The sequence below is a fragment of the Trachemys scripta genome, chromosome 6 (genome assembly GCF_013100865.1).
Source record: "Trachemys scripta elegans isolate TJP31775 chromosome 6, CAS_Tse_1.0, whole genome shotgun sequence".
Taxonomy (NCBI): domain Eukaryota; kingdom Metazoa; phylum Chordata; order Testudines; family Emydidae; genus Trachemys; species Trachemys scripta.
Window position 1 is genome coordinate 90,572,168 of NC_048303.1, and position 27,051 is coordinate 90,599,218.

Consider the following 27,051-nt stretch of genomic DNA (forward strand, 5'->3'; position numbering starts at 1 on the left):
GGGCTGGGGATGAGGAGTCTGGGGTGTAGGAGGGTGCTCTGGGCTGGGACCGAGGGGTTCGGAGGGCAGGAGGGGATCAGGGCTGGGGCAGGGTGTTGGGGTGTGAGGAGAGGCTCAGAGGTGCAGGCTCTGAGTGGCGCTTATCTCAAGCGGCTCCCAGAAGCAATGGCATGTCCCTTCTCCGGCTCCTATGCATGGAGCGACCCTTGACTGGCTAGAGCAGGGCCAAACCGTATGGTGCGGCCCCCGCCCCAGCTGGAGTTCATGGGACAGCTTAAAAGGCTTGCAGGCCAGATCTGATCCACAGGTCGTAGTTTGCCCACCGCTGTATTAAGCTGATAAAATTGGTCCTTCGTCCTTAGACTAATTGCAAAGTGCACACAGGTCCAGAAGTGGAGGATCTCTCCTTTGGCCGCTAAATGGAGCTGCAGCCTCGTACTTTCCCATTCTCCAAATTGTCTGAATTTTTGATCATCTTGTCTGGCCCCTGTCCCAGTTAGATTGGATAAAGGGGGTTCTGCTGTAATGCTTATGGACCCCACCTTCAACCATTTTCCAACATGAAGTTCCCATCTCTAATTCCCCTCTGCCTCCTGTTTCTAAACTAGTTTTCTCTCTAGCCTGCCATTTACTTCCTACTCCGTGACTCTACTACTCATTGTCTGATATAAAAACCTTATTGAAAGCTTTGTTTAAAAAAATAACTTCACTATAGGCATTAAAATTCCCTCGTCATAAGTAATACTCCCCTCTCAATATTTACTACTTATCTTCCCCCAAATTCTTCCGTACACCCTATCCCTTTCACCTACAAGTGTAGCACAAATGTTATAAAATGCTGTTCATTAATGAAATATCGTATGGGGAAAGGTAGTATTTAGCTGCCTGTTTTCATATGAAAGCTTTACAGTCCAATTTGTTAATGCTGGTAAATGTGGAAAATTGGAGGATCGTAACCATCTAAAATATACGTAGCATATTTTTAGCGTTTTTTAAAAGAAAAACTATTAATCTGTGTAAACATTATTTGTGAATTGTAGTTCTAATAAGTTCTTGTTTCCACTGTGCTGTTTACAACATTTAATGGGGTGGGGAAGACATAAACCAGATGCTTCTTCATTAAAACATATCACATGAATATACTGGTATGCCACCAGTATGAGTAACCAGGGTTACAAAATACCAGTGGATTACAAAATTCAATTTACTTGAAACCCAGGGAACAAAATCACATTATGTGTACTAAGGATATATTTATTCAAAAATATTGACTCTGGTGTCCTCTGGTTTAGTGAGGCACAAAATATTTCTTTCTGACAGGATTAAGGACACTGACACTTATATAAAATGTCTTGCTTATTTTTTTCTTTTTTTGGATTAGTTCATAAATGCATTTCAAAATGTATGCTCTGATTCTAAATAGATTTTTGCTTTAATATTCATCCTTGGACCATTTTTATCTGTTTCTTGTAAGATACTGCTGGCCATATAGGGATCACTGTATTTAAAACGTTCTTTTATTTAAATAGTGAGTAGATTTGTTTCTGTGTGAGAGCATTATAATTGTGGCATCTTCTTTCTCTGTTTGGAACTTACAAGACCCCTTGTTGCCCTAGTCTAAATTGCTCTTTTCATTTCAAGAGCACTCATTTTGTTTTGCTGCTTAAAAGGGGGAGAGTGGAACTTCCTCCATATGTAGTTTGACACTTTATTTAGAACTCAAATATGCAATGTAAATGAACAATGAAAGCACTGGTGAAGGTGGTGGGGGAGAAGGTAAATACGTTGTGGTGGAAGTTGTGATTTTAACATACGAATGCTTCATTAGACACTGAATGAGAATGCTCTCTCAAATTTGTCTTCAGTGAGCAATTCAAAACTATCCAGGATTTTTTTAAAGTAACCTTCAAATAAAAACAAAAAACCGTGAACTAATATAATCAGTAATATGGGTGACAGCCACATTTTAAAGGGGCACTGTCAAGTTAATTGAATTATATTAAGTTATAATTTGCCAAAAGATACTACAATTACCACGTTTCCTAAACCTAAGCATAAAGTTAACTGGTCTTTTTAGTAACTGTTGGCAGTCAGTGCTTTAATGGCAACCACTGCTAGATGAGGTGAGGGAAAGGAACTTTCTAAAACCTGTAATATACAACATTTTTTATGATTTTTTTTTAATATAATGAAAATCTTTGATATAAACATTTCCCAGAAGTGTTGCAGACTTCAACAGAACAGCATTGTGCTAGTGCTGGAGAACCAGAGGGTGAAATGGATTATTGGAAGCTAAAACCAGTATTCAGTTTTGCTCTCCAAGCTGAGTGAAATACAATAAATAAACAACTTGCATAAATGGTTTAAGAAAGTGTTTTAGAAATGTTTCAGGTTAATAAAAAGAGCCTTATTCAGATCTCTGTTGTCTGAATATCTCGCAGCCTGGGCTGATTGAAATGTAGGGTAGTGCATAAAAGGCAAAAAATACTTGCTTCGTGCTCGGTACCTGTATGTCAGGGCATGAGGGAAGGCTCACATAAACAAACTCCATGCCACCTCCCTCACCTGAGGCCACAATCCCAGCAGGTGGAGAGGGTAAGGCCCAACTTGGACTTCATGAAAATGTATTTAAAAGGAGAAGGGGGAAGCAACCATGGGATGAGAGCTGGCTGCAGGGATGGGGGTTTTCATGCTAGGTGGCTGTGGCGGCCCTTTTGACTGTTGGGGGTTCAGAAAGGCACTCTCCTGATGAAAGGCAGCTTCCTTATTTATGATCACTTCAAGAGTCTAGAAATCTTTCTAATAAAACTATTGCTATCCTCTTCTGCTCACCACAGATTTCAAAATATTTTGATTATGTTCTGTATTGAATTATTGTTACCCATTCTTTTTCCTGTGTCTGTAACAGGTCATCTTGTTACACATTTGTTCTGAGAGTCTAATTAGACCATCTTTTTGGGTTATTCGGTGTATTGTATTAAGAGGGAGTGGGGACACTTGCAGAGCTCTTGCCTCTGTAATTGAAGCAGTTTTTCTGTCTCATTTTCCATAGCTCACCACAGAGGAAGCCATGTTCCATGAAACCATGGAAGGTTGGTCAGATCATGACTTTCACTGGTGAACTTTAGCATTTCCCCAGAAGTTCTGAAAATTAGAGTAGTGGCATGATGTAGGGGAGGCATAAAGGCAATTGCTGTGTGAAATGGAGGCAGCCTGTTAGCAGAACCAAAGAGGTTATATCACATAGTTGAAATAGCTGATGGGTGCACTGTTCCATTGGCTGTTATTAAGACACTATGATGAACTAGAGGAATAGTTGTTTTTGCAAGTTAAACAGAAAGTGCTTGTTGCGAATATGTTAGTTAGTGTGTGTGTGTGTGTGTGTGTGTGTGTGTGAGAGAGAGAGAAATTTGTGGACTCTGGTAGTTCTGCAAAAAGGTTATACTGGGCCTAAATTTTAAAAAGGAGATCAGCAAAGTTAGTCACGTTTTGACAACACCTCATTATAGAAAACCCAGTTGTCTTAAACCTGGAAACTAAACTCAAAATATTAAAATGAGAAATAGTGGAACATCAATACTTTAACTCAGTGGTTCCCAAAGTGGGGTCCACCATGGGTTATGTGGGGGTCCGTCCCTTGAACCTGGGCCAGAACTCACTGAAACAGCATTCAGCACTTTTGCTGCACGGAGGATGCCATTGTGAGAACAAAATGGCGTTCTCCACACACTGTGAAGTCATATGCACAATGTATGGGAGGTCACACTGGCAGGGGCATTCCGGTAGTACCAATATTTGCACATTCAGGACTAAACCCCCTTATGAGCATTTAGAAGTACTCTTGCATTTCAAGACTCGCAAACCTCAGAAAGTAATAGCCCCATTTAGGGGAAACAGAAATACAGATAAAGTGACATGTATAGGTGTTGAGGGAATCCTGAGACCACTAAACTGAACTCTGTGTATTTGTATATATGTGTATTTTCGGAGGCTTCAAACCGCTCCATAGCTAAGCTTACTGAAAATAATGTTAGTTAAAATGACAATAACTGTTTTGTGACAAAAATGGACCAGTGGTTAAAAAGCGGAACCAATAAGAAGAAAAAAAGATACCTACTATTGAACAAACATGAAATCAACGAGGATCAAAGTGACAACAGAAGTGTAGCTAGTAATAAGGTAACATCATTGACAGGTCACTGGTGTGAAATGTGAAAATATAGAAGGTGACAAACTTTATGAAAGAACAAAGAAGAAGAGAAAGTATGATGAGCTTTACATTACATTTGGCTTTACCTGTGTCATACAAGAAGATATACAGTTGCCACACCGTTTGTTGTGTTACAAAATGCTTTCTAATTAGTGTTTAAAACCAGCCAAACTCTGCTGACATTTAGTTACAAAACATGTTCTGTACATAGATTAGCCTGTAGAATTTTCCAAACAAACATTAAGCAACTTATAGGCTGGAAAACAGCATGTTATTAACACAAACTATGTCAATCATAAAGCTCTCGGGGTTTCATATAAACTTAGCTATAGAATTGCTAAAGTTGGAAAACCACACACAATTGCTGAAGAACTGATTCTTCCAGCAGTGAAGGACATGGTAAACATAATGCTAGGAGAGAAGCAAGGAAAGCAATTAGAAATTATTCCCCTGTTGAACAATACAATATCTAGCAGAATACATGACATGAGTGATAATGGGGAAAAACTGGTGTTTCGCTTGCAGTTGAGTCTGTATATTGCCTTGCATATTAACAAATCAACAGATGTTGCTGGTGTTGCTAATCTTCTTGCATATGTTTGGTATATTTTTGATGAGGTGGCTGAAGACTTGATTTGTCGTCATCCTTTGCCCACGTGCATAACAGCAGAAGATATTTTTTGAATAACTTCTTCTTTTTTTTTTATGGAAGCATTGTGTTGGTCTGTGTACTGATGAAGCTCAAGCAATGGTGGGTGTATATTGAGTGGAATTGTCACTCAGGTATGTCAAGTGGCACCAAAAATGCAGTGGTACCATTCTAGCATATGTTGTGAAGCATTTGGGGGCAAAAAAATCAGCAGAATTAAAGGCAGTGTTAAATGATGTTAAAATCACGAATTTTTTAAAATCACGTACTATGAATTTGTGCATATTTAACACTCTGCAGTAACTGGGAAGTGAACACTCTTCATTACTTTTACAAACCAAAGTCCATTGGTTCTCCCCCGAAGGAAGGTATTGGCCTGTTTGTTCAGAGACGTCGTTTTCCATGGATTATCCTTTTGAATTTTCAGACAAATTGCACCTTTTAGACAATCACAGCTGGCATACTTGAAGGACATATTTTCTCAGTTAAATTAACTGAATTTAGGTCTCCAGGGAAGGAATATCAATAACCATGTTTGATGTTCAAGACTAAGGAGAAGCAATGATGATAAAGCTTCAGTTGTGGTGTCATGTGACAAATGACAATTCTGATTGTCTTTATTAGATTTAGATGAAAATCCAAAACAACATTCTTTGGCATTTGGTAAACCTCAAGGACAATTTACAAGAATATTTTCCTGTGAAGAATATTTTCCTGTGAAGAAGCCAACAATTGGAGTCAACACCTCTTTGCTAGAAAAGCAAAACCATCAAAGGATTTGAATATTGAAGACAGGAGGAACAAAAGGAATTGTTGTGTGATGGAGATTTGAAGATGGACTTTACAAAGCATTCATTGATCCAGTTTTGGCTGCAAAAGAAGTCAAAGTATCCAACACTGTCAAACATAGCTGTAGTGTTTTTTTTTTAATTCCATTTGCCGTTACCTATTTGCATGAGGGTGGTTTCTCGGCACTCGACTAATTTAAAATCAAGATATAGACACAAACTGGATACAAAGCAAGATCTTTAGGCTGAAACTTTCAAATATTATGCAAAATATATCAAAATTGTGTTCACAAAGGCAGGCCCACTCATCACACCAAGTAACACAATACGTTTCTTTTATTTCAGTTTTAAATTTAAATGAGTTTTAACAAAACTACCATAGTTTATATTTTATCAGTACTTACGATTTCTTAATGGTCATACCATGTTTGATTGATGACTGTATTTTCCATAATGTTCTATGATACCTACCTATACTTTGATATACAGTTTAATGGTTGTTATAATAAATAAACTTGTTATAATTGCAGACAGGTTACTTTGTTATTAAAATAACACTCACAAAGGAACCAAAAGTAAACGAACTAATACATAACTGCAACATGAAACTAAATGTAAAAATGAAAGGGGCCTTGGAAATTTAGTCAGATGCCAAAGGGCTCCTTTGCAGAAAAAAGTTTGGGAAACATTGCTTTAGCTCAAATCTCAATGTGACCTTGATTATTGGAGTTGCTATTGACACATCGATAATTAAAATTGTTCGGCAGAGAGTGATTGATAATTAATACTTAAACCTAAGTTACATTATGCTTAGATTTGATTTTTGTGGCCACTGCCTAAGAGTGAGTTCAAAATTTCTCTCATAATTCAGATTCATGTTCACATTAATCTGAGTGTTAAGTCTCTCTTAAAATACAATTGTATAAAAACCTAAATGAATACCTAATGGAAAAAGAGGTAAAGTCTAATACTTTCTGAATTTTATGTGGGAGGTAGCAACTTGATATTATTAAGGAAGTGATTTTTGTTTATGTAGTGTGGTACTGTTTAACCAGCAGCCCGTTTCCCACTAGGAAGCAGTATGAGTTCATTGTTGCTATCCCTATTTAGTTTAACAATGGTTTATGAAAAACTATTGAGATGTATGAGGTGTAAATGAGAGCAGGAAGTTTTCTCACAGTTGGCTACAAGTTCTTCTGGAGGAGAAAGGGTGCTTATTGACTTCATGTAGATTGTTGATAGAAGGATAGCTGCAATATGTGTGAAGCATAATAGACTTGGATCGGTCCCTCTTTTGAAGTTACCTGTGAACAAAATGTTAGCACTTGTTTGGGGGTGTGGATTGGTTTGTTTATTTTATTTTGTGAATTACTCTTTGTCATTGAGTAAACTCATAGAATTGTTGCTTTAGTCATAAAATATTTTTCTCCAAATTTTATAACCAGTTGGAGAGACAAGGTGGGTGAGGTAATTTATTTTATTAGACCAGCTTCTGTTGTTGAGAGAGACAAGCTTTCAAGTAAGCTCTGTGTAAGCTTGAAAATCCAGAAGTTGGTCGAATACAAGATATCACCTCACCCACCTTATCTCACCCCACTGAGATGGTAATTTTGTAAGTTGAACTTTAAGTAAAACATGATTCTTAATGTATTTTGAAATTATTTTCAGCAGTTCTAAAAAGGACATTGGCACATGGGTTTTTTTTTTTTTTTTTTTTTCTTGTCTATGATCAGGCTCTAAGCAGTAATCCGCTGTTCACTTTTGGGTAAAATACAGCATTTTCTGTTTTTTATTTAGGGATTTATTTATAAATCTTTATTTTTTTCATAGCATAAAAAGTATACAGCAATGACAGGATAAAGTCTGGTGCATTAAAAGAGAACCCCCTTATTGAGACACGTGTATCAGCCCAGTGAAACTGTGCTGGTGAACGGGAACAACTGTGAAGATACAAAAAAAAATACCTAAGGGAAGTAACTTTATTAAACACCTTTAAAAGATACCAGTATTAACAGCCTAGTCATATTAACAATTGTTTATAAGGACTAAATATCAATTAGTGCAAAGATTTCTACAATATGAAATGTTATGGCATCAAAATACCCAAAAGTATTGACTGTAGGGAATCATATATTCCTTAAACTGACATTATAAAAACAGCTGAATTGACCAGAGTAATATACTATATTAGAGCAGAACCAGTAGTGTGGATATTTTTTCCTTTGGGGGGTTTTGTTTATACTGCTTTATACTGTTAAGCACACAAACATTTGTTTTAAATAAGGTATTGAACTGTTTAGTTTATTCTCTAATTTAGAATAACTGAATATTAATACTTAGATCTTTCTATTTGCAGAGTATTGTTACAGTTACGTTTGAAATATTAGGAAACACAACTGAAGAAAATCTAAATGAATTTATTCAGGTGAGTGCTGCATAACTGTTACCTTAAAAATGTGTACGGCACCACTTGAGAAAATTATCACTTGTGTAAAGCTTCTGTTTTTTAAAACATATTCCTATTTGTAGAATCTTCTGTGGGAGAGGAGTGTGAAAGACAAGGCTGGTCATCCCATGGAAGTCATAAGACTCAAGGTTCAGCTTTTAAATTTACCTAACTGTTCATAACAACTTCTGTTTTTTAACTCCCTTACTCCTGTTAAGGATAAAACCATCTAGCCACATCCTTGAATGTTCATAGTTGCACCATTCCCTGGGTCACTTCATTTGAGCTAGGGGAAAGGCAATAATTTGATTTTCAGGATGCAATTCTTTCCAACCACTTCACTCCTCCCACATGGCTAGTGAGCTCTGCTGGACAGCAAATAGGGGGAGGAGACCCATACATTGTTCCCTTTACTCTCAGCCCACTTGCTCTGGATTTAGTGGGAGGAAGCCCCAAGCACCAAGGCTGGAATTATGGTCAGCCCTCCATGCAAGGGTGGGAGAATCCTTATTCCCCTGTTTTGCTACAATAGGGCTAGTCACAAGCTACTCCATAATGATCAGTTGTATAAATGTTGAGTTTTCTTTGCAGAAGCCCTTGTTGCCAGCTCTTTAATGTTATATAGTCCTTGAAATCTTACTTCTGTGTGTTGTCATTCCTCTGAAAGATCCCATCCCACCCACACCCAAAATGGCCACTTCACTTGGAAAATCTGCCTAGGGTTGTAATTATACTTCTCAACATAACTTGCAGAAATTGAAATGCACCATACAATTCAGGAAGGGGAGTTGAAGGGAGACATGTCAAAGTCAACACTTAACATTCTCTACAAACCTGAGATGATGATATTTTTAAAGAAGCAATCAATGGATATGCAAACAATAAGTGAAATTTCTCAGGAAAATATTGTCCTGTATTTGCAAAGAGTTTATAAGTAGTTTCTATTTCAGTGTACATTACCTACTCCCCTACAAACAAACAGTTGGTTAAAAAGGTGATACAGAAAATATGCACATTCAAAACTCTGTCAATGCTTTAATAGAGTACAGTAAAGAGAAAAAATATGCTCAGGTTTATTTTCTTATTGCTTAATGAGAACAGCATTTGTAATGGTGCACAGTTGAGTGACAACATAATTATTTGTACTTGATCTTTCAGTAGTGGTTATGTGTGTGTGGTCCTGCCACAAGAAAATCAGGGCACTTTTGTTTGTCTTCAATCCTCCTCCTCCTCCTCCCTAAAATCTAAAAACCCACTGATACTACTTGGAAAATATAGTCTGGGAGGAAATAATGTTGATGTTCTGCATTTTCTCCACATTTTACTATACTGAGTACTTGAATCAAAGCAAAATTTGTAAGGTAGGCCTCCGTCCTGCAACTGTCTGTGCACTAAAGCTCACTGAAATAAATGGGGCTCCATGCAGATGTATCCCAGTCAGTTGTAGGATGGGTGCCACAGTTTGTCTTTTTTTGCTTATGTCCCACCTCAAGTTATAATCCTGTTTGACACTACAGTCATCTTAACACCAGGTAATTTGTCAAACAGAGGATTAGGACTTCAGGATTTCAGATGAGGAATAAGCAGAAAGGAACTGACTGACAAGATCCTACTTTAATGCAAATGACCGTGTGTGTGTATAAATAAAAAAATTAAATTAAAACCTCTCCCATCCTCCTGAAGAGATACAGAATATATTAGATAATCAGAAATGTGTGTAACTAGAAAGTTTTACAAGGTTTTCTATGAAGTATTAATGGATCTTTCCAACCAGAGTTTTTAGCACTTAGTTGGTGATCTCATTGTGTTGGCTCTAATCACTTCATTATGCTGCTGAGCCTTTTTAAAATGTTGACAGTCACGCATTCATATATCTTTGTTTTAGAATAGTAAAAAAGCTAAGGGTGTCAATAACTTAATCATAATTATCCAGAACCAGAAAACCGTGTGTTGTACTGTCTACTTACTATGATAGGCAGTGGTGTTCTGTTCTCATTCACACATACATTCTATTAAATAAATTAGTTTTTTTTTTTAAATTGAAATACCTAGGCGAAAAATTAAAATTTAAAAATCCTGGCAACTTTCCAGTTGAATCAGAAAACATGTATTGCACTAGCTAGACTAAGTAATATAATCTGACCAGCATTTCCCTCATCTGTCCTTCCTCCTCTTATTTGTTAAGCCTATGGGTTGTATTATTGTATTCTGTTTGTACAGTGCCTAGCACAATGTGGTTCCTATTCAGATTGCAGCCTCCAGGCCAAGGGTTCTCAAACTGGGGGTCGGGACCCCTCAGGGGATCTCAAGAATATTACATGGGGGGTCGCGAGCTGTCAGCCTCCACCCGAAACCACACTTTTCCTCCAGCATTTATAATGGTGTTAAATATATAAAAATGTGTTTTTAATTTATAAGGGGGGATTGCACTCAGAGCCTTGCTATGTGAAAGGGGTCACCAATACAAAAGTTTGAGAACCACTGCTCTATGCTCTATTGTGATACTAACAATAACTGTCCTCCTGATCAGGGGTTGGTGTCTATTAAAGACAAATCTCACCAGGTGATTGTCCAAGGTGTCCATGAACTATATGATCTAGAAGAAACCACGGTAAGCTGGAAAGAGGATGATGAAAGAACAAACAGATTGGTTCTAATAGGTAAGAGGAAACTACACATTTCTTAGTTTTGCCTGTTGTGAGAAACAGCTGACCAAAGTCAGACTATAATTCTTCAACAGGTAAAACAAAGTAAATAAAATACAATTGTCCATAAATTGTATGTATATATGGAGTGTGTCATTAAAATATGTGTATGTATGTTTTATATATTATATATGTAGGATTAGCAGAATTCAGTTTTTTATAATTTTGATGGATAATATGAGTTATTTTTAAGCATTTTTAATAATTTACATTTTCATAGTGACACAAAATTACGGGTTTTAAGCCTTTTTCAGTTTTTATCAATTTTAAATTTTCACAATTGTGGGACATTATGGAGACAAGGGGGTCAGACAATATTTAATGACAGTAGAAGACAAAAAGTTAAAGCTTCATAGCAGTTAAAACACAAATTGTCAACGTCACCTGTCAAAATGTACCCAAGTAAATATCCTTAAATCAAACTCTTAAGTTCTCAAGTGGCACTCCTTTTTTTTTTTCTTTGCCTATGTGTAAAATGTGATTGACGGAAATATTTTGTTTTGTGTGTACAGTGACATTGACATTTACTGACCATTTACTGATTTAAAAAATCTAATCCTTCCAAACCTATATATGTGTGTGTGTGTGTAACTTTAAAAAAATCTAGGATTAAAAACATGCTTGTGGGAATCATTATAATAAAAGATTTGATAAGTCTCCATAAGGAAAAAGTGATACTACCTTTTAGGTGCATGTAATCTTAAAGGCTGATCTCATGTTTTCTTTCAGAAATGTTCATAATTAATGTTGAAACCACACACCTCTTAGGATTTTTAGATGTTTTTTATCTAAACTCCAGGTTGACTCTGAAGTTTTAATGAAGATTAATCCAGCATTTCTTCCCCATTTCTCTTATTTTATACTTTATTGTAGCCTATTTGGAAATCTATAGCTTAAAGTTGCAACTTAAGATCATTATAATAAGCCCGTGTTTTAACTCATTAGTATGTAACAGGTGTTTGTATACTTGTATCATTTATGTATGGATTATTTTGTGATATGCTGGAAAATATGAATTTTTGTCTCTTTACAGGCAGGAACTTGGATAAGGATATCCTTAAACAAGTATTTATAGCTACCATGACAGAGAAACAGGAAAACAGTTGACATCACACCACAAAGAAGAAGAAAAATCTGTCCTTAACACTGCAAACTTTTATAATAATGGATGACATGCAGTACAGTAGCTTCATTTTGCTCTTGCAGTTTATACAACTGTTCAGCTCTGAATTTGACGTTACTACTGTTACGAATTCCAAATCATCTATTGTTTAAATATTTGCATTTTTGTTACAGAATAAAATAGAGTAAATTAGTGTGTCTAAAATTTTGGCATGTGTTTTAAATGATGTAATAATAATATCATATGTATTCACATAAATAATTAAGTTTTTTTTTCTGATGTTTGTGTCTGGGTCATGTATTATTATGATTGAGGATATCTGGTGCACACACTATAGAAATGTAGAGCTTCCCAAAACAATTCTGAGGTTACTGCTCCATCCTGTTGGTTCTTTTAATAAAAAAATAATTAAAAACCATGATTGATTATTCCGAGTGAGGCAATCATAGTAAAAAGAGAGTCAGGTAATCATGTTGTTTAGCTCCATATTACCTTTCTCTTCCGTACCTTTTTTAGATCTAAAATAAAGATGATCAGTCACCTTTTCAAATAGCTTTTAAAATGATTGTATAAGTTAAACTAAAAATCCCTTAATGACAGATGTACAAAGTTAGGTAAAGGATAATATCGACATATACATAACTACACCCTCAATCACATTTTCATAGAATTGAGATCTGTAAATGACCTCTTAGATCTTCAAGGCTATGACCCTGTCAGTATTGGATTCTTCTATACTGGGCATTTTCTGTTGTATTATCCAAGATGTCCAATGCAATTTCTTCCCTTTTTTGTGAGATTGTAGGACTTTTTTTTTTTTTCTGGCAGTGCATATTGTTGCTGTGAAGGGAACTTAAAATAAGGTTTGTATCTATGATCTTCACAAAATTAAATTCTTCCTCCAGCTTTGTATGACTTCTAAGAAAAACTATACTTATTAGTTTCAGTGGGATTCATAAAATATAATCAGGCAGATAAATATGCAAAAGAAAATACATGCAGATGGGAATGTGTTAAAAATGTTTGTTTGTTAATTTTCAAAAGGTTACTTCTCATCCAGTAAATAGTCGGTAGAATTGAGACTTTTGCTTTAGTGCATCATTGATGCTTGGATGAATGTTAAAGCTTCTGTGATTTTCACAGAGTAATGAAATGAAAGCTTTCATGCTTCAAACTCCAAAAACAACATGCTTCTTTTTATCAGTACAGAAAAGTGTTCATTGAATTTCCTAGCAGTGAGCATTAAGACTTTTGGTAAGTCTAAAATTTTACCATTCTTGTTATACTGTATCTGTTTTCAAATTCCATGCAATTCTTTTTGTTATCTGATTTCCCCCAAGACAAATTCTGAGACTGGATAGTTCAGAGGATTTGTAATGAGATATGGAAGTTTTGGTGGCTGACAGTTGTTAAGTGGTATACGTGGAACAAATTGGTGATCTCAGTCCACTTCCTAATGGACAGCTGTCCGTATCCCCCAACAATCTTCACAAGTTGCCAAAACTGTCAGAGACCCACAGAGTCCAGAGACTGAATGGATATAGAAATTTAAAATCCCTCTGACCTGAATAAATAAATCCTGTAAGTCAGTATTAAAATACATTGAATGGCCACCATAGGGAAATTTGTGCTGCATTTTCCTGTGCTATATCTGCCTGTGGACAAATAGGATTTCAGTTTTCAATACTGTGGATGTGTGGAATCTTTCATGAACACTACATTCATTTTAGAATGAAAGTTAGGTGTTAGTCTATTTTGTTTTTAACTGAGCGTTATCTGTTGAGAGAAGTAGCCCTGTGATAATAAACAAATGTCTTCTCTCTGTGTATAATGGAATACAATAATGTTAAGGAAATAATGTTCATTTCCAAGGAATTAAGTACAGTAAGGAAAGCATTGCTTATTAATCTTTCACAGTAGCCTTCATCTGGTTGTATGGAAGAATGTGTGTCCTGTAAGAGCTCCTTGTAGCTTCAGTTGGGATGTAATCATCTCTAACATGTTCCCTTTTGCTAAATCCCTTCTACAAAATATAAAATATTAAGTTTCCAGTTATGAACTGTTTATATTGTACACTTTTTCTTACCTTGCTTTAGTTAAACTTCTGCTGCTGCTTCCTGTTGGTGGACAGCAAGTGAAATCTGACTGGATCACATCTGAACTATTAGTGGAATGGATTGATAGATTTGATGTGTGTGTACAATTTTGTTCGACAGTAGGGAAGATTGACAGTGCAATTTACATTTTTAGATGGTATTTACCAAATTGAGGCATATTTTTTTTAAATACTTAGTTGGGAGATTGGCCATGATGCAGTTTATGGAATGATACAAATATTTAAGTGAGATGTGCCTGATTGTGCAAATGAAATAGAAGATATATATAGTATTGTCCACATTTTCCCCTTGTATTCCTTGCAGCCTTGGTTTTCACCCTTTGCTTTCTTTGCCTTCAGCTACCTTACGTTATAAAGACACTCTGTCTGGTTGAGGAAGACACTAATACCTTCAGAGCCAATCAGTGCTTTTTCTTGAATTGCCCAATTCTGGATCATTCATTTTCCAATTTAGGAAAAACCTATTTGGGTTCAAACAAAAAGCACATACAATATTACTTCAGACAGCAGTCCCTGAGGAACAGGTCAACTGATGGGTGCCCTGTCCATTCCCTGTTCTACGCTGTCATCCTTTCCCTTCTTTGAATGGGGAGAGTAGCCACAAAAATCCAAGATATTAGTAGGAGAAGCTCCTACCTATTCAGATGCCTCCTTTCACAGAGCCCAGTTACATACACAACTTCAGCTAGATTGAATCTGATTACTGAGAAGATAACGGAATTAGCCTCTACAATTACATCCATTCTTAAATGTGTCCATTTGTCAGTCCTGGGTGCTGGTGGCCCACTGAAGCTGAAGAGTCAGGACTAAGCAGAACCTTGTTTTTATGCATAGCACCAGCCTTTTCAGGTTTTTTGGGGTATGATCTTCCCCCATCTCCTACCTCCACAGCCAGGAGCTGCAGCCTGTGCTCCTGCTCTCTTTTCTCCCTAACCTTGCTTGTTTTTAGTTCTCTGCTATTGGGACTCTCCTCATCCCTTGTGTCTCTCTCTCTAGAGCAGCCAAGCTAGTGTCAACCAACCAGCCCATCCTGTATGCCATCTGTCTCAGCTGGCTGCCCACATATCTCATTATGCACCCTTTCTTCCACAGAAATAGTGGCACAGAAGGCACTTTTCAGCAGGGACCACCAGATTAAGTAAAGTGGCTTGTGCAGCCTGATCTAAGCCACTTGCAGTTATTTCCATATTCCTCCACCCCTCTTGGACTGGATCTACAATTTCTGGGGTGATTGTACTTGGCTCCTCTGGTCTGCGATTTTGCTGGCCTGCCGTCAGCTGGCCTGAGGTTGCTGTAGCTAAGACCTTCTCCAATTCTTGGCATAAGGAAGGGAAAAGTTGCTCTATTCTGTCTCCCTTTCTCAGCCCCCAACTGTCAATCCCCTGCACCCTTCTACCTTTGCCCATATGACCTTGGCAAAAGCAGCTAGTGATACCCCCTTTTTACTCTTGCTTCCAAGTAAAGCAACAAGGTGCCACTGTATTTAAATGAGAGATTTATTCACAGACTGTTTGGTGTCCTTTCTACGCATCCAGCTTTATGGGCTACTTCACTCCTGCCTCTCCTCCTGTTATGTGAAAACAAAAAGGAAAGGGATTGCAAAAGTTAGGGCCCCAATTGGCTTGATGTACTGCATGGCCCCTATTTTTCGGTATGCATTTTATGTCATTAACATTCACTTAAAGTGCCTGATCTTGCAACCTACTCAGCATAAATTGGGATCAAACTGAGGTCTTAAGCGTCTGGATCTCTATTTTGGGGAGGATGGAGGCATGAGAAGAAAATGTACATATAAAGATGAATGTTATTACTGCTCAAAGAATCCTGGCTGAGCTTTTCTAAGTCTCCTTGGGAATTTAGACATGCATCTTGCATTCATTTAAATTCTTTAACTGTGCAACCTTAACTTGTCATAATGTAGAGTGGGTTGGGTTGATTTTTTTTCATTCAGTATATTGTTCAAAAAAGATTATAATAGACTGACCTCCTGTTTAATCCATACTCCTTATTCTGGGCTAATTTAGCAGGGATTCTACTGCACTGATTGAAGTCAATTGGTGTTTTCCTTGAGAGGATAAGGATCAGGAACACAAATATTACTGAAAAGACGTTATCTTCTATTTCAGGTGAAGATCCCATGATATTTTCTCTCCACTTCATTTCAAGCGTTTGTGACATAATCCTCTGATTTATGGAGTAGCCATAATGCTATGCTAGTACAGTATAATGTGAAGGTATTTAGCAGAGGGTATTGGGAAGAGATGACTTGTTAGCCCTGTAGTTACAAACAAGGAGAAGTGTTTAAATATTAGTCCCCGTCCGCTGCCCCCACAACTCTTCTTGGAACAATTTGATTCTGGGAAGGATCCTGCAATATCAAGGGACAGCTAATCGCCCTTAGTCTCCCCCTGAAACTCACCCCAGATTTCAGCCAGAGTCAAAGCGAAGTGTGCGGGTACGAAACAAGTGCAGGATTGCCTGCCAGGACACACCCCAGTGATCATGCATCTTCCCTTAGGGGGGAAAAAATAGTTAACTGTTATTTCTAGCCCAAAGCTGGGGAAGTTCAGCACCTCTACAGATAGAAGTTCCAGGGCTGCTGATCAAAACAGTCTCCTGTCTTGATAGGGGAAATTTCATTTTGCCAGGATTTGCTTAACATAATTGTTCACCTTGAAAAAAATTCTGTGGGTAAAGAAAAATCCATTTTCACTTCTTGTGCCCTCTTCCAAAAACAACCCTGGAGGGTACAGAAGACCTACATGAGTTTCACTTTGATGATCAGGTGGTAAGGAAATGTTCAGGTTTTGGAGAGCTAAAACTCTGATGTGGGTCTGGCCTCTCTAGATGGGTGAGGCAGAGCCTGTAACTGTTCAGTGAGAACAAATTTGCACTGCAGCCCTTAGAATCAATTTGTGCCTAGGTCCCAACTGTGGTGAATGTTCTCACCCCCTGGACACTGCATGGATTAGCAGTATCCCGTTCATTGGGGCTCTCCTCAGAGGGTCCAATTCTTAAGAACGGCCATACTGCATCAGACCAAAGATCCATCAAGCCCAGTATCCTGTCCTCTTGACAGTGGCAAATGGCAGGTGCCCTAAAGGGAATGAACAGACAGGTTATGAAGTGATCCATGCCCTATCACCCAATCCCATCTTCTGGCAAACAGAGGGTAGGGCCACCATTATGCCCATCCTGGCTAATAGCCATGGATGGACCTATCTTCCATGAATCTACCTAGCTCCCCTTTGAACCCTGTTATACTATGGGCGTTCACAACACCCTCTGGCAAGGAGTTCCACAGGTTGACTCTGTGTTGCGTGAAAAAATGCTTGTTTGTTTTAAACCTGCTACCTATTAATTTCATTTGATGGCCCCTTGTTCTTGTATTATGAGAAGGAGTAAATAACACTTCCTTATTTACTTTCTCTATACCGCTCATGATTTTATAGACTTCTATCATATCCCCCCTTAGTCACCTCTTTTCCAAGCTGAAAAGTCCTAGTCTTATTAATATCTCCTCATATGGAAGCTGTTCTATACATTTTTGTTGCCCTTTTCTGAACCTTTTCCAATTCCAATTCGTATGAAGATGATCCCAGAAGGGGGGTGGTTAATTATACCCTCCAGAGGGAAAGCAAGGTGCTGCCTGCTCTCTTATATCCTACTCCATTTGTTTGCTACGTTATCATAAAAAGATATGGGCAAAACTGTTTAAAGCTAGAAAATCCAGGCTGAACCCTCTGCTTTGCTGCTAAGCGATGCTCTTTTCCACTGTCATTGATTTAACAACTGCTTAGCTTTGTATAGGTGGGTGTTACTTTTGTTTTGCGAAGTTAGGGGAAGACTGGGGAGACCTACCCTTTAAGCTAGAATTACGGCTTTATTTTCTGATGATGGTAAACTGCCTGGCTGAAAAACAAAACAAATTACATTTCATTAGTGGAGGCCGTGCAGCACCCCCAGCATGGTGGTTTAAACATCCGAGCCAGCAATCGAAACATAACCAGACCGTTGTATGCAAAAAGAAGAAACCGTAAACGGTTGCTGTTTTTTTTTTTAAGAAAAGTCGGTTTGATTTAACCTCCCTCCCTTTAAAATTATTACCGATATAGCAGCAATTGCTCAGTGATGAACATGTCTTAAGACCTTTTAAAACGATCTAATGAACAACTGGAAATTTCTCCCCCATATTGTTTACATTTCTTATAAGTAATGTTATTGGGCGTGCTAACATCAAGAAAAAGCTATGGCATGCCTCACCAGCCTCATAGTAAATTCATTCTATTGTTCCTCCTTACATGTCTATATTTTCTCAGAAGAGAAGTTACTCCGTTCATATTTATGAATCACTTAGCCTGGATGAATTTATTTTCATTTTGTGTTTTGAATATTTTCCAGTCGTCTTTGTATATTACGGACATTGCTTCAGGTACAGTGAAAAAGCACTACGGTTCTTGCAAACGAGTACACAGAGATAACGCTGTGTATGTGTAAATAAAATGTAGCAGCTATTAAGGAAGACAGTAAACATTTGAATAGATATTGTGTGTGTGTTCATGGAAATTCTGGCAAGAAGAAAGTATTGAAATGCAGGCTAGCTTCTGTGTCCCCAGTAAACTTCAGTTCGCCCAGGGTTTTCCTGATATGTGAGAAGAGGGTAAAAATGTCCTTATTCTGAATTCTCTACCTCAAAACTAGGATCAGCATGCAACAGGGTTCAGAGCGGAAGACAAATACACAGAAGGAGAATTATACAGTTCTTCCTGATTTTACTTCTCTAAACCCAGTGCTGCTGTACTATTTCCTACTATTTTCATATGCAGATCTGGGAGGTAAATAGCAACCTCTACAGTTCTCACGTGCGGTGTCACTTACCATTGTCATGGCCAAATCCACCTGCAAACGAGCTGAAGTTTACAAAAGCCAAGCTGACCAACTAGGGGCCTGGGGCTGAACCTTTTGCCCCAGCTGTTTAATGCCCAGCGTAGTTTCTTTTGTGCGTGTAGCCTATTAGCAGAAGGTAGCGTCTAGCCTTCGCCACTGTAGAACAGCGGAGAGGGGAAGTGGGAATTCGTTCAGAACTGCAATAGGAAATCCTCTCCTAACCCACCAGCATCCAAACTTCATAGAAACGCCTTTCCCCAAAGTAAACTGCGCTGTTATTTGTTTACTTTATTCTCCAAATTGCTGTTCATTAGTTCAGCTCGTAAAACAAAACCGTCAAGTGTACGTTACCACGCCCGCTCTGACTGTCGCCCGGAGATAGCGCCTCATTGCTATGCATGCTCAATTTAACTGTGAGGAGGTTCAAGTATTTCACATAAAGCGTTTTCTCTCCTAATTTGAAAAGTTGACCTTTTGCGTTGTGTGCACGTGGTCATTCAGTACAAACCCTGGGCCATGTGGATCAGCTAGTAGTGCTTTTGGATGCCTTTTAGCGGGAGGAGATATAATCATTTTAACTATTTGATTGCAGATGTTTTCTGGCGTTAATAGTAGTGGTGAGGTTTCATTTTAGGAGTATCTAAGCGTTTGGTTTTTGTAAGGAGGGAAACCACACGCGCGGACTTCCAATGCCATCCCCGTTAAAATCCCCGAATCCGTAAAGATGTTAATCTCCACCTGATTACAGTTCAGTACCGCTGAGAAGCGCTGCTGGAGAGTCTGTCTTTGTGGCGTTGCTGTACAAGAAGCACAGTTCAGCAGGCAGCGCCGAGAGCGACTAGTGATTCTAGTCCATATCTTAGTGACGGAAGGGGGCGACGTTTACTATGATTATAACTTTGCTCATTCAAATTTTGACTAGCGCTAGATGTGTCTTTCCGTCGCTAAAGGCTGCAAATGCGCTTTCGCCATGGCCACCTGCCTCTCACCCGCTACAAGTGGACGGAGAGATTGCTGAAGAGCCTGAAAGTTGTAGCCCAGTGGGCCATTCCCCTCCTCCCCCCCGCCCCCCAGCTGCTTCCTGGGGCTCCGCCAGGGTCCTGCTCTCGCCCCCTGCCCGATCAATAGCAAGCACATCCCAAGGACTCAGCATCCTCCCCCTCGCTGGTGGGCAGGACCGGGGACCTCACTGCAGCTGTGAACCATTGGGCTGTAGCAGGGACCAGCCGCTCCTCTCCCCCCGCTGTCGTGGGGAGGGGTATAAGAAGGGCTCGGACGCGGCTTTCCCAGCCACAGGGCGAGGCAGCGGCCAGGGCTGCACCAGCGTCCGTGGGCGAGCGGCCCCATGAGCCGGCAGCTGGGCGTGCGGGGCTCGGATGGGGAGGACGAGGAGGAGGAGGAGATCGGCAGCGTGGGGGCCGAGGAGGTGGAAGGGGACAGGGGCGTCCAGGGGCAGCCCCGCCGGTCGGGAGAGCCCGAGGGGAAGCCGCCCTACTCCTACATCGCGCTCATCACCATGGCCATCCTGCAGAGCCCGCAGCAGAAGCTGCCGCTGAGCGGCATCTGCGCCTTCATCCGCGGCCGCTTCCCCTACTACCGGCGGCGCTTCCCCGCCTGGCAGAACAGCATCCGCCACAACCTCTCGCTCAACGACTGCTTCGTCAAGCTGCCGCGGGAGCCGGGCAGCCCGGGCAAGGGCAGCTACTGGGGCCTGGACCCGGCCTCGCAGGGCATGTTCGACAACGGCAGCTTCCTCCGCCGCAGGAAGCGCTTCAAGCGCCCCCCGCCGCCGCCACCCGCCCCGGCCCCGGCCCTGCTCTGCCCGCCCTGCGCCCTGCTGCCCCCCGAGCCTCTGCGCTACGTGCCGCCCGAGGCCGGGCTCCCGCTGCCCCCTGCCTGCCCCCTGCCGCGCCGGAGGGCGGCCGGCTGCGCCCTGCAGCTGGGGGTGCTGCTGCTGCGGGAGCAGGAGGCGGCCGGGGCACAGCAGGTGGCCGCTCCCCCAGGCCGCGGCTGCTCCTTCAGCATCGAGAGCATCCTCATGGGCAGCGAGCCGGCCCCCAGCCCGCTGCTGCGGCCGGCCGCCGCCTGGGCTTGCGGGCCCCAGCTCCTGCCCCGCGCCCCCTGCCTGCTGCCTGCCGCTCTGCTAGGCGCGGCCTCGCCGTGGGACACCGCCTCCTGCGCCCCGGGGGCCGGGAAGGGTGCCCGCCTCCTCCGGCCCAGCCCTGGTGCGGAGGCGGCGTTGCTGGGCTGCCAGCCAGTCCAGGGCCCCGCCAGGCTGCTGCCCCTTGGAGCGGCTGCGGGGGGATCGCCGGCCGCCTTCTAGCCCCAAAGGGATCCGGTCTGGCACCGCCACCCCGGTCCCAACCTCCGGCCACCCCTGCCGGGGAGGGACGTTGCGCGGACACCTTGGTCAAACAACGTCATGCTCCGATCGGAAACGGCCCGGGCACTGCCCCGTCTTTGCCGTCGGGGCGGGGGTCGGGGGACTTCTGCACTAGCCCCCCCATCCGTCTCTGGGTGGCGATTGTCCTGGAGCGCCTTACTTTATGCTGCGAGCTGAAACTGACTTTGACCCTGCTAAGTTTGCAGCAGCTCCGGCTCTGGGAGGGACAGAGTAGGTTTTTCACCCAGTTCCTGGGGTGTAGCGATCATGCAGCAAATAATCCCCTCACGGATGCGCGTTGTCTGTAAAATGTTTACAAAGCGACGGGCTTTAAATGAGGGTAGTTTTTTTAAGGAACAGGTCACCGGGCACTATCGTGAGTGTTGCTGTTTTTCTCCCTGTGCAACGTCAAAAGCGCATCCGGTCTGCATTATCTGAGTGAGAAATGAACTAAGTGGGTAACTTGTGGGATTCAAACAAAAACGTCAAACACTGGACAACTTCCACTATAATACGTTTCCTTTTCTCCTCCTTTGAACGACAAACTTTTCAAAATGCCAAGCGTACAATACTTATGTATCCTGTGTTTCCTCTTGTGACGGGTTTGCAATATAAATAGACTTGCAGCTGAATATTTATTGCCTGTGATCTGTATTTGCAGCTGCCGTGGGGAAATGTTAACATAAAAACTTGTGTATGGCCTAAATAAAAAACAATATCGTGCTTGTCCTTTTTCTGAAGTCGGTTATAGAGGATAACACAATTATGTATATGCTCATCATAATGTATATAAAATCCAGCTGGCTAACTTTCCAAACTAAAGAGACCTTTTCGCTTTCATATTTTAAGGGGGACAAAAGGGTAATTTCGAAGTCCCTTTAGGGGGTGTATTTAGTGTATTTCCGAGTGTTTCGGGTACTTAGATTTAGGGTTTATTTCGATGTTATTTGACTACACGTAAAATCAGAGGCGTTTTTCTCAAGTCCTAGTAGAAGCTAATTTAAATTGAGATCCGAATTGCCAGTAGCTTCTCTGGGAGCAGAATCGGACCCGTGCATTGGGATAACAGGTGTCACCTTCCTCCCCACAATGGGCAATGAGAGCAAGCTAGGAGGTGGAAAAGAAATGTTACTTGTTTATCTGGTTCTTAGTGGTAGGCGACTGTATTAATTGTATTTGTTTTAAATCTACCTTTACCTGTGTAATTTTCCCATCTTGGTCCCCACGGAGGGATACTATTAGAAAGAACATGCTTGCGAAGCTCACGGCTGTTTTAGGTGTCTAACCAATACAAGCGACAAAGAGTCCAGTGGCACCTTATAGACTAACAGATGTATTGGAGCATAAGCTTTCCTGGGTGAATACCCACTTCGTCAGACGCATGCCTGGCGGTTCACCCAGGAAAGCTTATGCTCCAATACATCTGTTAGTCTATAAGGTGCCACAGGGCTCTTTGTTGCCTTTTACAGATCCAGACTACCACGGCTACCCCTCTGATACTTAACCAATAGCAGGCTTGGAAGGAACGTAGTGAATGGAGCTTACGTATAAAAGGAGGGAAGAGTGCAGCAGCAGCCAAGATCTTGGGTAGGGTTTATCAGGTCCTGTAACCGGAAGGATAAACTTCGCGTGGAAGTAGTTTTTGGTAGTTTAGGTTGATGTTTAGGATCTGTTCCCTTTACGAGGTCGATCCTTGAATCTTATTTGAGCATTTGAATTTTGCCTTTGGACTAGATGCAGGATCGGCCCTGCAGTGTGTAGCAACCCTAGTTAATGGTCTGTCCTATTTCAGAGAATTTCTAACTGCCTAAGGAAAGGAAAGTTTCTTCCTCTCTGAAATAGGGCTAGCTCCTTCTTCTGAAGTCAATAGGAACAAACTCTTCCACCAGATAACTCCTTGACTTAATCAGAGCATTGATCTGTTTTTCCTTCTTCCATTGATTTTTCTGGGGGGAGTAGGAGGAAACTTCTTTTAAAAAATCTCAAACCAATTTAAACAAACGGCACTAATTGCATAAAACACTCCACTTTGTCCTGGTCATTTTTACTTTAATCCGTGAATTAAAAATATATACGCTGTATATAAACGACGAGGAAGCTGCATATTTATTTAAAACAAAATGACATTTCCTCTAAATCAGCCAAATGCACAGAGAAATCTGAACGATCCTACACTTCTAGACTCGGATAATTGTGGAGTATAAACAGCGGGTCTCTAGGCCTGACTCAAAACCCATGAGTCAAATGGAGTCTTTCTGTAGATTTCAGAGGGCTGTGGATGAGGGCAAATAGCAAAGGAAAGTGGTTCGGACTGAAGTGGTGAGGTGACTAGAGATGCAGAATTTGCTGTGCAATTTGAAACCATCAGCAGTTACTACTTTGCTTTGGCTATTTCAGTCTAGCACCGAACAGCTCTTCTCCTGCGCCTTTCTGTCCGGTGACTAGTAAATGGACAGTCAGCGAATCATTTTGACCCATCAGTTTTTTTACAGTTAAAAGATGAACCGTCTCACTCAAACTGTACACATTTGAAGTTTCACCTAAATAATTTTTTTCTTCCTTTTCAAAATCAAATATCCCCCTAGCCCGAAACCTCCTAATTAATGTTAACTCACACGGGAGGCTAGGTTAATGTATTATATCCAAAAGGCAGCGTACATTCTGACCTCCCTTGAAAATTCATCCCTAACCCACCTCCTTGTGCTTAAACTCCGCAGGGGAGGGAGGCTCTGAGATGAGGCCATGTAAAGATAAGTGCCTGTAAGGGATGGTCCGCAGGCACTGGAAAACTCGTCACACTGTTAACTTGATACTTATGGTATCTCGTCAGGTGAAACAGAAACGAATTATTATTTCATTGCTTTTATTATATGACTAGTTGGATTAATACAGAGAAGTATGTGTTATTGCTCATAATACTTTTCTTTGACTTTATATAAACATTTATCTTTAAAAAAATAAACGGAAAAAACTATATAGTACTTAAGGGTTTTCACGTTTGATGAACCCAATCAAAAGAAACCATGGTTTTCATATTCTCTTTAATCCCCAATCCCGGCATATACGAGCTGTATTCTGAATGAGACAACACCACATTATAAAGATTATGTACACGTTTGCAGTATTCCTCTTATGTATGAGTATGTGTACCATGACAAAACCTCTGCCTAGGGAAGTAACCGTTTTTAAAAATTGTAATACTTCATCATTAAAATGTGTTTCGTGTTTTTAAAATATAAAAGGCCAAAGTAGTCATCAGCGGTGTTTGAGCCCGACCCTGCAGTCCTAACTCACGCAAAACTCTTTGGACTGCAGGATCGGACCTGAAATTGCAAGAAAATAGCCTTTGGTGGAGTTAAAGACGTTTAAGAAGCGCCTCAAGGCTACATTAAGGGTATTCAAGATTATTCCAAACCCCCATCTCCAATTACACAAAACCAGCCCCGCCTCCTACCTCAAATCTCTCTCTGCGGTCAATATGATGTGATAGGCAACGCTCAGTGAAGTGAATGGAAAGAGTCTTATTGACATCAAAGGGGATGGATCAGGCCCTTACTGCGTAGGCTGGCAGCCTAAATTACTGCGTTAGCAGAGAAACACTTCAGGACGTGCTCACTGATCAGGTAAGGTCTTTTTAACTCGTGGCATCAGCTTTTCAAGAGGGGAAGAAAATGTCCACACGCACGAGGAGTGATATTTAAGGCCAGCTCCTAATTACCTAGCGAGAGACGTGACAATGTAACTTCGTACTAGGGGTTTAGCACATTGAGCGCGTGTCCATGGCGGCTGACAGTACGTGTCCGATCAGACTCAAAGGTAAGAGATTATGGGAAGCATTCTTTATAAGCAACATATTTCAGTTTGAACAATATAGATAATTCCCTTCTTACGTTTCCCAAAGCATCCGTAAATTAATTAACCTAGAGCGAAACTCCTTAAATTGGAAAATAAAGAGAGCGCATAGCTCTAACAGAAGTGACCAGCTTGAGTTTCACAGGGAAAAAAAACCGCAGGGTTTTACAAAATCCATAAAACCCGAATATAAAACAAACATGTATTTCTTCCACCTCTTAAAATTAATGATAAAATCTAGGCCCTTTCACACCAAAAAACAAAACTACTTTGTTTTGTGTCGATATACTGCTATTGCACTCAATTGGGTGAAATACTATGAAAATGCATCCATTCTCTATTTAAAATCACAAAATCCTGTATTGTAAAGGCAGCAGAAGAGTAACATGTATGTTTGAGGCTTGCATGTTGTTTGAGGGGCTTCCAACCATTTTGTTTTTTCTTGAGTTCAATGGAGCCAAGATTTCACCCCATCCTTCAAGCTGAGGGCTGTGATCCTCCTCTCTTTCCTTTGGCATATGCTGGAGGGGGCCTGAACATTTTTCTGTTGTAACGTAGACTCACAGTAGGAAAGAGGCTGAGAACCACTGCTTTAATTCATAGGCAGCATCTCTCATTTTGGATAGGCACTAAGGATTGCCTAATGTATCTTGCAGGCAAGATTCTGCTCTCACTTAACTCCGTATAAAACCTCAGTCATTCACTCGGATCTGCATAGGGAATGCGCCCATGGAGCCCTCTTTGGAGTCAATGAGATTCTATAAGTGCAGGTGGCCATGCTAGTATATCTGATTGCAGGAGTGAGGCCTAAATCAGGAATTACTCCTAAAGTCATTGCAACTACATTGGTATAAGTGAGAGTGAAATGTGAGTGAGATGAGACTCAAGCCCTGGGTATTTATTTCTCTGCAAGAGACTGCTGCAGTTTGCAACAATTTGCTCCCAAGTTTCAGCCCCCTTCAAGAGGACAGTGGATTGGTGATTCTCTTCTCTCAGCTTAGTTTCTGGCAGACTGTCTGATTTATGACTTATGCGCCACCTGAGTAGCCATTCACACTCATCTCTCTTCTCACCATCAAGTATTGTAAGCTGTTACACTTGCTTCTATTTTTTTGCCTATTTCTTATATAAAGTCCTTTAGTTGTTTCTAGTCTGGTACGTACACATAAATGAAACAGAGAGCAAGTGCAACTCTGTTGGACCCAATTGCTTCACAAATCCTTGCCTCTGGACCACAGGCATCATTTCTGGCAGAGCTGTCAAGAAGTATGAACAAAGGCCTGCTCCCAGTAAATTCACTGGACATTCTGGGTGAAGGAGTGGGCCTGTACTTACAGCTATATGAAAGTCAGTGGTCTGGAATCTGTATCTGTCACTATAGAGCAGTAAGAAAACTGTCCTGTATAAATATTTAAAGCAATGTAATGAAAATATATATTTTGATTGCTTTAAAAACACCTTCTATTGTTTTGCAAAGGAAAAATTTCCTTGTGGGCCAAATTCTGTTGTCTTAACTCAAGGAAACTGGAGATCCTACTAGTTTAACATTGAATCCTTGCCTAGATATCTACTTGTGCAAATCCAACACTATTTTTGGTGACTTCTTTCTAGCCCAGCGAGCAAGTAATGCTCATTGACTGTATCTTTTACAAAATTTAAGATATGGATTTTTTTTCAATTAAATCAAAGATGATTGTAAGCCTCTGAAAATAATGTATTCTGTTTTATTACTAAATTTTGCCCAAGGCAGAGGTTTATCTAATTTGAAAGCAGTTTGTACAGCTCAAAGTTCTTCATTCAGAGCAGGGTTGGATTAATACTACTTGTTAATAATGTGCATCATAGTAGTGTGTTATTGAGAGCAAAATAGAAAAGGGTTCTCAAAACACAAC

At 40.5% G+C, this 27,051-nt stretch overlaps 2 protein-coding genes and 1 long non-coding RNA gene across 4 annotated transcripts in view; 2 read left to right on the forward strand and 1 right to left on the reverse strand.

Moving 5' to 3' along the window:
* CBWD3 (COBW domain containing 3) overlaps positions 1–12,201 on the forward strand; it is a 46,683-nt gene extending 34,482 nt beyond the window's left edge. The window contains 5 exon segments of the mRNA XM_034773541.1: positions 8,004–8,072; positions 8,177–8,242; positions 10,624–10,753; positions 11,832–11,884; positions 11,887–12,201. Coding sequence (XP_034629432.1) covers positions 8,004–8,072; positions 8,177–8,242; positions 10,624–10,753; positions 11,832–11,884; positions 11,887–11,970 — 402 coding nt within the window. The 3' untranslated portion in view covers positions 11,971–12,201.
* A 3,825-nt stretch (positions 12,202–16,026) lies between these two features.
* LOC117879621 lies at positions 16,027–19,972 on the reverse strand. Of its 2 annotated transcripts, none has more exons than XR_004646333.1 (4): positions 18,916–19,972; positions 16,987–17,134; positions 16,457–16,550; positions 16,027–16,312 (listed from the first exon to the last, which is right to left on the reverse strand). It is a non-coding gene; the product is annotated as an uncharacterized LOC117879621 (long non-coding RNA). The 2 variants fall into 2 exon arrangements; XR_004646334.1 differs by lacking the exon at positions 18,916–19,972 and adding an exon at positions 17,899–18,832.
* Positions 19,973–20,187: 215 nt separating this feature from the next.
* LOC117879619 (forkhead box protein D4-like) lies at positions 20,188–22,033 on the forward strand. The gene has a single exon (XM_034774892.1). It carries the CDS (start codon positions 20,270–20,272, stop codon positions 21,245–21,247), a length of 978 nt encoding a protein of 325 aa, XP_034630783.1. The 5' UTR covers positions 20,188–20,269; the 3' UTR covers positions 21,248–22,033.
* Positions 22,034–27,051: the final 5,018 nt, after the last annotated feature.

Bases quoted from the DNA above. Each gene is read 5' to 3' on its own strand.
- LOC117879619 (XM_034774892.1), top strand. From the start codon at position 20,270: ATGAGCCGGCAGCTGGGCGTGCGGGGCTCGGATGGGGAGGACGAGGAG.